The following is an 11,483-nucleotide window of genomic DNA, read 5'->3' as shown; positions in this document are numbered from 1 at the left end:
TTTATTCATTAAGTTTCAGGATTTCTCCAAAAGAATGCCAACCATTTAGAGTTCCACAGCTGAAAACCTCTGGTTTACAGTTTTATTTATAACAATAGCTAATGTTAAATTAATGAAGAAAAAAAAATCATTTTTCAAATATTTCTCCTGAACAGACAAATTAAAATTTTCAAACGAATTTTAGGATTGGGGCTAAATTTGCTCCGTATAGTTGACGTTGTAACGTATTCTAATAAGATCAGGCTAGATTTCAGTACAAAGAAAAAACAATTTATTTAATTACATTTTCATCAATAATTCCATCAAACTCCTTAAAATTAAAACATTACTGACTGACTGAGTAACTACGAGACATGCGGGGGGAAACCACAAAGTCCAAAATTCAGAATCTTCTCACTTATGGTTCTGGAGTTATAGGAGGTTCGAAGCAGGGTTCCGCAATCAGGACAGACAAAAATACTAAGTAAAAAAAAGGGAAATTAATTTTACCTTTGAAAAGGTGGCTAATTTAAAATACCTAGCATGAATAAAGTTGTACAAATACGTATATACCTTAGGCATCTCAATATTGTTTAAGTTATTTGAAGTAAAAACACTAACTTTTCATTCAAGAGATTGGTGGGTTCCAGAACCTAGCTTTTAATAGAAAATAAAAGTTTGATTCGAAATCTAACTTTTCCTTAAAAACACATGCTGGGATTCAAAGCGTGGACAAATCAAAGTTCTCTTTCGCGGCATCCGAACGCTATTCAGGCATAACAGTTAACTGGTAAAAATGTCAGAATAAAAAGTTTTTTAAAAGAATATGTAATTGAAATCAATAGGTTTACTTACCCAATAAACTTTTCAAGTTTCTTGAGAATCACCATGAAATCTTTCATGCCTTTAATGTTCAAAGCTTCAAGAACTTTGAACGCCCCAGGAAACATAATGTTTAGATTGACTGATACCATATGTTTCATCATTTCTTTGCCAACTTTACACATTATCTATGAAATACATCATTTATTATTAATCTATGAAATGCATCATCCATGAAATGCATCATATTAGTTACGACTTCTTATAAGTATCTAGAACAAAATTAACGAATCATGTCATGTCAGTATATATGGCGGGGATGCACAGCCTATGGTCCGTGGGACAAAAAAAGGCCCTCATAGTGCCCTCTAAACTGTCTAAAATATAGAAAAATATAAAAATTATTTTTTAAGCCACGTTCTTTCACAGAAAGTTACTGATCTAGTTTAGAGCCTTTCCTAAAATATTAAAGTTTTAATAAAGCATTGAGTACAGAGTTTGCAGGAAAATGTAATTACTTATGAAATCGTAAAAATGAAGAAAAAAGAGAAGGAAAAAATTTTCGCAAGATAAATAAGTATAAAATATGTAAAATTTCAAAATTCTAGCAATTGTCATCATACTGAACATTAGAACATAAACTATAGAGTCTATCTTAGTACACTGCAGCGAAGCGTCATTAACTGATTCATCGATGATGATAAGTTGATCATGGCAATTAAGTGATGTGAATCTCTAATTAAAAATAAAAGTTCAGGATCACAGCAAAGCTATAATCATCAATATAGCAAAATCCATATAGCAGGATTAGGCTCTGACATCAGCGAGAAAGGATTGGAGCATCTTTACTAGTTCCTTATTGTAAAGAAGCTCTTGCATCTCTATGAAGATAAATAGTCCTGTGGCTGAGTCGGCTCTTGTGGCTGAGTCTACTCTTAACCTTTACCCTTAGCACTAATACCCTTAGCACTAATTTCTTAATTAATTGATTTTCTTAACACCTTTTACCTTTAGCACTAACTACACTCCATTTTCAAAGGATTAATTCAAGAATTCGCCTCAGGTATCCATTTGTAAGAATGAAATTTTTAATTAAAAATTTATAGAATCCATTGAGATCCGTGCGTGTTCGTGTAGTTTTTAATCTAACAGATAATAATAATAATAAAAGAAAGCATAAATCATGTATGTTTGGAATATTATTTTACTGTTTAGAATATTACAATTAATTTTTAATCATATATAGTTTGCAATTCAGTTGTCATAATCATAATGATGATTGTATTATTTTATGCTTTGATTGAAAGCATCTTCCTCAGAAATCAATTTTCTAAGACCCTGTGATTAGCTGCATTTTTTTCTAAAAAAGTACGTATTTTTCCGTCATGAGATAGTACATACGTATTGTATAACTTTATTTTTACAACAATCAATAACACATTTTCCCATCAACTACATCATTTCAGATTCTGTAGGTTGTTGTTCTTTTTTTCTTAAAACAAGGTTTGCTACGTAACTCTCTTTACTAAAAAAGGTGAACTTTTAAACAGAAAATTATGTGGAAATACAGTGAATTTCTTTTGGTCAAAAAATCAGAATGTAAATCTGGTTCCTTAAGATATTTCAGTATAGTATCATAAATTATTTCTATATTTCATTACAAAATCGTAAAAAAAAAAGCACATTAGGTTTAACTGAAATTAAATGGAAAAAGTTTTCGTTCTATATAATATTTAAATGACAATTTTTACTTTAACTCACAGCCCAGTAATTTTTGACCAAATCATTTCTCTACATCTATATTTATAAAGAGACAACTTTACTTCGATTTCTTCTTTTTCAGTTTCTTCATCCAAATGTCTACCGAAAAGTAGAGATAAACTGTTGGTGATTTGAGATCTTGATAATAATGGCTCAAAGAAAAATGGTTTCCCATTTTTATCTTTCAATTTATTAACAAGTTTATTTGCATCTTCCTAAGAAAAAAAGGGAAAAAAATTATTTAACTTTTTTTAATATGTTCCAAATATATATTCTAAATGAAAATATGTATTAAAAATGAAAAGAATAATATTTTAGAAAGAACTATTAAAATGACTATTATATAACATCTCTAATTAAATTGATTGTATTGTACATATGAAGTAACAATTATCATAATTTAATTAAAAGAAATAAAACAACACTTCTTTTAAAACTTTAAACTCTCTAAATCAAACAACTGGATTTAAAAAAATTACTTTGAGACTCTTGATAAAACAAATGGATTTTTAAAAATTACTTGCTTGTAAAAAAAAAAAAAATGCTCATGATAAAACAATCGAGATTTTTAATGCATGAGTTTTGATTCCTTATAGCTCTATAGTCCAAGCCAGAGGCTGAACTACATGATTTGAGTGGAATAAATCAATCAATTGTCGTTCCCATCATTCCTATTTGACGATTCGTGTTCCTATTGGTTGTAATCTGTTATTAATTGATGATGTCTGTTCTGAATTGATGATCATAATGGCATGGCATCAATTTTGGTGTTATAACATTTAAATATCTAGTTTTAAAAAAAACTTTTAAGAAAAATTAGAACCCTATTCTTAACTTTAATTCATAAGTAATATTTCGTGAACCCTCTAGATTTGTGAAAAGTATAAGGACATAAGTTGAAGATTAAACTTCGTTGCCTGAATCATACTTAACAGAGTTAATTCATGAATTATATAAAAAATTAATTCATAGATTAATTTTTAATAATTAATTCATGAGTTATGTTAATTCAAGATGTTTGACATGGGGCCAAAATTCCATTTTAATAAGTGAAAAAAAAAATTATAAATAAAACTGAATCATGCTTGACAGAGTGGTAATTCGTGAATCTAAGATGCCAGATGGTCCCAAAATCAGGATTTTGATTAATAAAAATACATAAGTATAATAAAAATACATACACATACATAAATAACGTATATACACAACGTACATACATAAATAACGTAACAAAAGTGTATAAGTCAAAGCTGGAATGGGTTGATTTGAATAAAAAATAACAATTTATTTGTCCATTTTATTTCAAAACAAAGCTTCAAAAGCTTTTTTTGACGTACTGCGAACTGTATTGCAAGTTAAGAATGAGGGTGAAATGCTCAAAAGTGTTATTAATAACATATTTAATAAAGTACGGAGAAATGCTCAATGTGTCAAAAAATCACAAACGATTAAAAAAAATTGTTAAATAAAAATTATAGGAGCTGAAAATTGAATTGTAATGTTCTCTGCCTGCATTCTGCTTAGAAACAAGATAATTTATTCTCAACAAACTTCAAAATTGTGAAGTTCATCAATAGCAGAGCTGACTTCGAATAATTATAAAAATTACTAAAAATTTAATACCAAAAATATATAGATAATTGCAGCAACAATGTGGCGTAGCCTGAAGATGCAATTAACAAACCCTTTTACAGATATTTCATTTAGAAAGCTGTGTCTGAAATGGAGTAGAATGGTATACTTCTTAGTTTTTAGTCAACAGCGCCATCTGGTGTCGTAATCGAATCCGTTCCGAATCTCCATTAGTTTGTCTTTAATTGATTTTTAAAATCGTTGGTCATTTAAGAGTTGTTGGTTAGAACTAAATTACAAGATCTTATTTTTACAGTAACTTAATAGTAAGAATTAAAAAGAAACTACATATTAATTCCTTCATTTGTTCATCAAACACAAAATAATTAGAATTTTCAGTCTATTTCACCTGTATCATTGTTTCCCAAAGTCCTTTTCCAAGTCCCAAATTCCTCATAGTGTGCATTGTGAATCGACGCTGTTCTTTCCACTCCTCTCCATTTAATGAACCTAATCCTAAAAATATATATTAATCTTATAGTTTTTATAAACTAAATGAATTTCTTTTATTATTACTGGTTCGTTTACATATGAACTCGCTCTTTTGTCTGAGAGGGTAGAAATTTGTTTTTGATAATGAAATTTCGACCACTTCTAAATCAGCGAAAGCAGTAGTTTCCAACCCTGCCCAAGAAACATTAAATTATTTCTATTTTATTTACTGGGGTGTATTTCTCTCTGGTTCGTACGACTTTCCATGGATGAGAGGTTGATCGGTCAGTCCTTTCCTAACAGTTACTCTGTCAGAATGTATAGTCACATTATGTATGGCAACGATGATTTATCGTGAATCACAATTTTGACCTAGAATTCTTACATTTAAACTAGACCTCAAGGCCCGATCGAATGGCTATATAAATTTCAATCATTTCCTGATTGTCGGTAAATTACCGATTCATCGGTAAATTACCGACACTTAAAAAATTTTTTGTCAATAATAATTCCGACACCTGTTTATAACTAGCTGGAGTGTTTGTTTAAATTTTAACCAGAACTTTGTACCTGACGACAATGCAAGTTTCAATCGTCTCCAACCACAAGTAGAGTTTATTGCCATTAAGGGATTGTCGAACGTAATAACTCAGTGGTTAAAAGCACTCAGCTTTCATTGTGAAAGACATAGATTCGGTCCGCAGCGCATTCCAGCTTCAGATTAATGGACACCAGCTTGCATTAGTAAACAAATAATACAAAAAGTGAAATTTGACCAGAAATTGATATAAACAGGCTATCGTTGTCATGGTACTGGTTAAAGGTTAGCTTTGCCCCGACTATAGTCAAATTATGTCCGGACGAAGTAGCCAGAGGAGCAACCATTTGATCAATAGTTAATCCTTTTGACGCAGAATTTTTATTAGACATATAATTATTTCGTATTAATTTAGATCAAAATTAGTGAAAAATATTATATTTAGTATTTTATTAATTTACAGTTATGAAATATAGCATGAGACATCTGTGATAAAATACAACATGAGACATCTTTTTTTGCGTTCAAGGTAAAATTTTCCCAAAATTTCTCACTTTCAAACAATAATTTTTCAAATTTGAATGAATTTGCAGTAATTTAGACCTAAGAGAAACAGTTCTTCCTCATTGAAATTTCTTTCATTTTCAAAATCAATCGTAGATAAGATTTAGAAAATGAATGAAAAAAAAACCCTATTTTTTTGGATTTTATATTTTAGTTCAAATATAATCCCAATAATCTAACAGATTTTTTTCAATAACTATTAGATTGTTTTTTTTATAATAAAAAAAAAATACCAAAATTCATTTTGAATTGAACGCCAGGAAAAAATATACATGAAAGGGGCACCGGTGTCTCATCTGCGACAAAGGATTAAAACACCTCTAAACTTATTTCCAATGAAAATTAAAAAGCTATAATCTTGCTATATCTACCACACAGTAAGTAACGAATTTCTCTGTTCTTTGATTGCATGCTTAACTATATAGGGAGTGATTCTATTTTTAGTATCATTATATAGAGTGCAACTTAAATTACTTCTGATTAAAGCGAAAGAAAAAACATAAATAAAATGGACACCAGTGTCCCATCTGCGTCGAAGCATTAAAAGTAAAATTAATTACCTCCTTTTCCAACCAGGAAATCAAATGAATGAGGGGTCCTTGATAAAGTGTTTGGCAGATTCAAAATATCCTTAATCATGTGATATTCTGTAACACATACAATTAGTTGCGGGCCAGTATAGAAGCTAGAATAAATATTAGATGACTTTAACAGTCTAGAACAAAACGATGACTTTAACAGTCTAGAACAAAACAGTTATCAGGGCCCCATAAAAAATTCAATTCTTTTTAGCTAAACCGAAGGTTCCCAAATGGTGTTCCACTGAACCTTAGGGTACCGTGGAACAGTTAAAATGGTTCCAAGAATTAAGTTTTTATTTTAACCAGTATTGATTTTTGACACCTGTACTTATATTTAGATCCAATCAATTATCCATTATTTAATTAATATTTTGGTTGCCTTTTTGAAATTATTTATGGTAATATGCCAATAAAAAAGTATTGGCAGTTTTGTTTTTAAAAATATATAATTTTTCTATTAACAATATAACGAAAAAGTTATAAAATCTGCTTATTTTATTCATTTTCAGTTTATGTATATATATACTAAAAACAACTTCATAACTAAACTAGATGCAGCTCCCGGATCCAGAACTGTTAATTTAACTGTCGGACCTAAAACCTAATTTAAGATTAGTAATGAAAAAATAAGAAAATTTCAGTCCTCTTATTAAGTATTTTCACAATAAAGTCTTTTATTGGTTAATACGTTCACAATTGTCTTTACAAACTTTATATATGAAGTTTGGATTCCGCCGGAAGAAGGTTGATCATTTAGGTTTCCATGGCCGGAATAAATCGGGAATATGTATATAAAGTTTGGGTTCCACCGGAAGAAGGTTGATTATTTAGGTTTCCATGGCCGGAATAAATCGGGAATATGTATATAAAGTTTGGGTTCCACTGGAAGAAGGTTGATCATTTAGGTTTCCATGGCCGGAATAAATCGGGAATATGTATATAAAGTTTAGGTTCCACCGGAAGAAGGTTGATCATTTAGGTTTCCATGGCCGGAATAAATCGGGAATATGTATATAAAGTTTGGGTTCCACCGGAAGAAGGTTTGATCATTTAGATTTCCATGGCCGGAATAAATCGGGAACAGCCGATCCAGAACATTAGTTATTCATGAGAAAATTAAAAGTTTTTACACACAGCAGTGCACAGTGGGCCAGCATCCAAGGTTTCGTGGCCAAAATTAGTATTTCGATAAAATTTGTTTCAAAATTTGAGGGCTTTTATAGAGGGGTTTTTATCTGCAGGTAAATTGAATTCATAGTTGAAATTTTGAAATACACTAAAAATACCCCAAAAAAAACAAAATGGCGGCTGAAATATGACGAGCTAAAATAAAAGTAATAATATAGTACGTTTAAATAATTAAATATAGCAATGAAAATATAATAATTTTCGTAATTTTATATTAAAAATGAAAAGCAAATTATATTTCCGAAGTAATATTACAAAATAACGCGAATTAATTACAAAATAACGCGAAAACATGAAAAAAAAAAAAATTTTTGCTTTTCAGTATATTTAGTCCACCTTTGTAATACGGGCAAAATGGGGCAGGTTTTTTCGAAAGAAGAAACATCAAAGAAGACAACAAAAAAAAGTTTAGCTAATTACCTCGTGGAACTTTTTGGAACTAAGTTTCGAAAGTCATTCAAACATTGTAAAATGTCAAATGATAAGATATAAACTATAAGTTTGTCAAGAGTATTAACTAATCCAACAAATTGAAAAATTGTACTATAATTTCAGACTAATTACTCTGATAAAAATGTAACAGTTAGGTGAAGCTCCTATATATATTTCTAGAATAAAAATTTAAAAGTTACATTAAAAAAAAAAGAAAAATATTTAACATATTTTTCATTACATTGTACTCTCGTCGGTCCAAAAAGTAAATGATAATGTTTGGAATGATTATAAATACTTAATTTGGGCTATATTAAAACTGCCTACACATATTTTAGTTGAAAATTTAATTTTTGACTTTTGGCCAAAGATCATGGTCTTCTGGCCCACAGTGCAGAGGGGTGAAAGGGCAACAACCCCAGTTATCCAACCTAATCAAGGACGTCCATTAGGCTACTAAGGACACTAAAATATTGAATCTATTAACTTTTATTTAAGCTGCAATTTAATTTGTGATGTAAAGTTATTTTTAAAGTTAAGATATTTCTTTAAATTGCAATTAGAATTCAGTGGCGTACCGAAAGAGTAGGGATGGAATCTCCTTAATTTTTACTTAAATTGTTATTTAAAGTTTGTTTTTAAGTTAAAATATTTTTTTAGGATGTTACTAGAATGCAGTAGCGTGACGAAAGGGTAGAGAAGGGAGCAAGGGAGCTCCTTAATTTTGACTTAAAAGTTATTGTTTTAAAATTAATTTTTTAAGATGAAAATATTTTTTTCGTTGTTATTAAAATGCAGTGGCGTACTGAAAGTGGGGCTAAGGGGCTATATGGCCCCAGGCATCTAGCTAAAAAGTACATCCAATCGGATAATTAGAACTTTATAACTGAGATATTTGTATTCTTTCTAGAATGATAAATTATTCATTCTTACTCGATTTATTTAAATGAATTAGATGTGCTAATAAAAAATTTAAAAATATACGAAAAAGCAAATTAGAACTTTCCAACTAAGATAATGGTATTCCTTCTAGAATTTTTATACACTTATTTGTATGAATTAGATATCTTAATGAATATATATCAAAAGGTATATAATATAAAAAAGCAGTTTCATAAATATGTAACAAAAATAGCCTTGAGAAGGAAAAAAAACTTTTAAAAGGAAATTTTAAAAGATAAACACATAAGAACTTTCAAATTAGGACAGTAGTATTCTTTCTACATTTATTTTAATGTGAATAGGATATGCTAATAAATATATGCTGAAATATGAGGTTTAACAGTTTTTTAAATAAGCATGAAAAAAAAATAGCTTTAAGTGGGGGAAAAAAATTTGAAGGGTAAATTTAAAAATCCAAGTATTAGAACTTTCAAACTAGGACATTTGTATTCTTTCAAGAAATAATAATATAATATAAGATAAATAATGCATTCTTTCTAGATTTATTAAAATGAATTAGACATGATAATAAACGTTTGTAAAAGTGTATAAAAAGTCAGTTTTAGAAATATAAATTTTTCTTGAATATTAAAAAAGATTAAAATTAGAACTTTTAAAACGAAGATATCTGTATTCTTTATTTAAATAAATAAGAGATAAACTTACCTAAATATGCCGCCATATTTATTACCTAAATCTTGGAGTGTTAGGTTAGGTTTTTTACCCAGGAAGAATCCGTAACCAATTAACGGTAAACCAATAGGTCCTGGGGGATAATTTCTAGATCGAAACCATCTGTAAATTATACTACATAATATTAACGAAACAATAAACACTCCCAGTGTTTTCGTAACATAATCAATATGAAAAAAGAACATTTTCAAAGTTTCATAGGACAGTTTAAAATGGCTTCAGCATTGTCTTTAATGGGAAACCAAATAATAAGGTTTTTTCTTTTTTGATATTAAAACTTTTTTTATCAAAAAAAATATCCAGAACAAATTTATCTATTACACCTCTCCTTGTCAATCTAACACGCACTATCAGAAATATATGACAGTATTTAGAAGCGATTATAATGACCTTCGTGGATTGAAGGCTGTTTACGTAACGCGAAATATCAAGCTTTACGTACAGCGTTAAGTTCTTAGATTGAGTATGAAAAATAGTTGTGTTCATTATAAAAAAAAAGTTTCGTAGATTTGTATTATCTTTACCGCCAATTTTTACAATTAAATTAATTGCGCAAATATGCGATTAATCTAAAACACATGAATATAGGTAAAAGAAAATAAGGATTTAATGAATAATCTGTGATAGAGCATGGAATTTGGCTGTGTTCATTATGAAAAGTTTTTTGCTTTGTATTACCTTTAATGTCATATTTTACAATTAAATTAATTGCGTAGTCGACAAAAGAAAATAAGGATTCAATAAACAAGGATTTAATAAATAATCTTGTATAGAGCATGAAAGATGGTTTTGTTCATTATAAAACGTTTTGTATTACCTTTACCATCAATTTTTACAATTAAATTATTTGCGTAGTTAGGTGATTAATCTAAAGCACAAATATAGGAAAAAGAAAAAAGGGATTTAATAAATAAGGATTCAATAAACAAGGACTTAATAAATAATCTTGTATAGAGCATGAAAGATGGTTTTGTCCATTATAAAAAGTTTTTAAGTATTTTTCTTTCGTAAGTTTTTACAATTATATTAGTTTCGCATTCAATATTATTATTAAAACGTATGAATATCAATGAGAGAAAATAAGAACTTAATAACTAATCTTTCATAAAATATGGAAGATGATTGTATAAAAAGTTCTGCATCACATATCTCGTCATTATTTATAATTATATTTTAGTTGCGGATTTTATGCGATTAATCTATGACGCATGAAAGAAAATATAAGTTCTTAATGAATAATTTTTGATAGCGTATGGAAGATGATTGTGTTCATTATAAAAAGTTTTGTATCTCGTCAATATTATTAATTTTTTTCCTCGCTAACTATTTCTTTAACCATGAATACGAAACTAAACGGTTTTTTAACCATTTACAACTAACACAGTTTCAAAACCGTAAAAAAAACAAATGTAACTGAACATTGGAGATGGTGGCTGCTGAACTTACGCGTAAATGAGAGAATCGTATTCTAACATCCCATGATCGCAAATTGGGGAGACACTGGAAACTATTCGTATGGCAATGGAGGAAATATTGTAGTGTCAACCCTGGTACTCAAACCCTCGTTCTGTGGCTTGTGAGATTGACAGATTAGCCCTCTCGGCTATAATGAATGGTGTTTTCTACACTAGGGAGCGCTGCAAGCTCGGGACTGCCTAAATTTCCGGGTTACTGTTTCAGTTGTATTTTAAAGCCATTTGGCATCATTGTGTTTTGAGATTCTTGCAAACAATGCATTTGATTACTTATGTTTACAATGCTAACAATACTGTTTACAATACTAAAAGTGTTAACACTAACGTAAGATGGTGCACAGCTTGCAACACGAACAAGCAGTAATAANCAACTAACACGGTTTCAAAACCGTAAAAAAACAAATGTAACTGAACACTGGAGATGGTGGCAGCACCAAAAAGCTG

General features: G+C 29.3%; 1 protein-coding gene across 1 annotated transcript; it reads right to left on the bottom strand.

Moving 5' to 3' along the window:
* Window positions 1–814: 814 nt before the first annotated feature.
* Window positions 815–9,916, bottom strand: LOC122272743 (cytochrome P450 2J6-like). The gene is made up of 5 exons (XM_043056723.2): window positions 9,538–9,916; window positions 6,289–6,413; window positions 4,544–4,650; window positions 2,625–2,777; window positions 815–989 (listed from the first exon to the last, which is right to left on the bottom strand). Exons 1-5 carry the CDS (start codon window positions 9,747–9,749, stop codon window positions 831–833), a joined length of 756 nt encoding a protein of 251 aa, XP_042912657.1. The 5' UTR covers window positions 9,750–9,916; the 3' UTR covers window positions 815–830.
* Window positions 9,917–11,483: the final 1,567 nt, after the last annotated feature.

Source organism: Parasteatoda tepidariorum, chromosome 5 (assembly GCF_043381705.1).
Source record: "Parasteatoda tepidariorum isolate YZ-2023 chromosome 5, CAS_Ptep_4.0, whole genome shotgun sequence".
In the NCBI taxonomy this organism is placed as follows: Eukaryota; Metazoa; Arthropoda; class Arachnida; order Araneae; family Theridiidae; genus Parasteatoda; species Parasteatoda tepidariorum.
The sequence above is the reverse complement of the archived record's forward strand: the minus strand, read 5'-3'. Positions and strand labels throughout refer to the sequence as shown.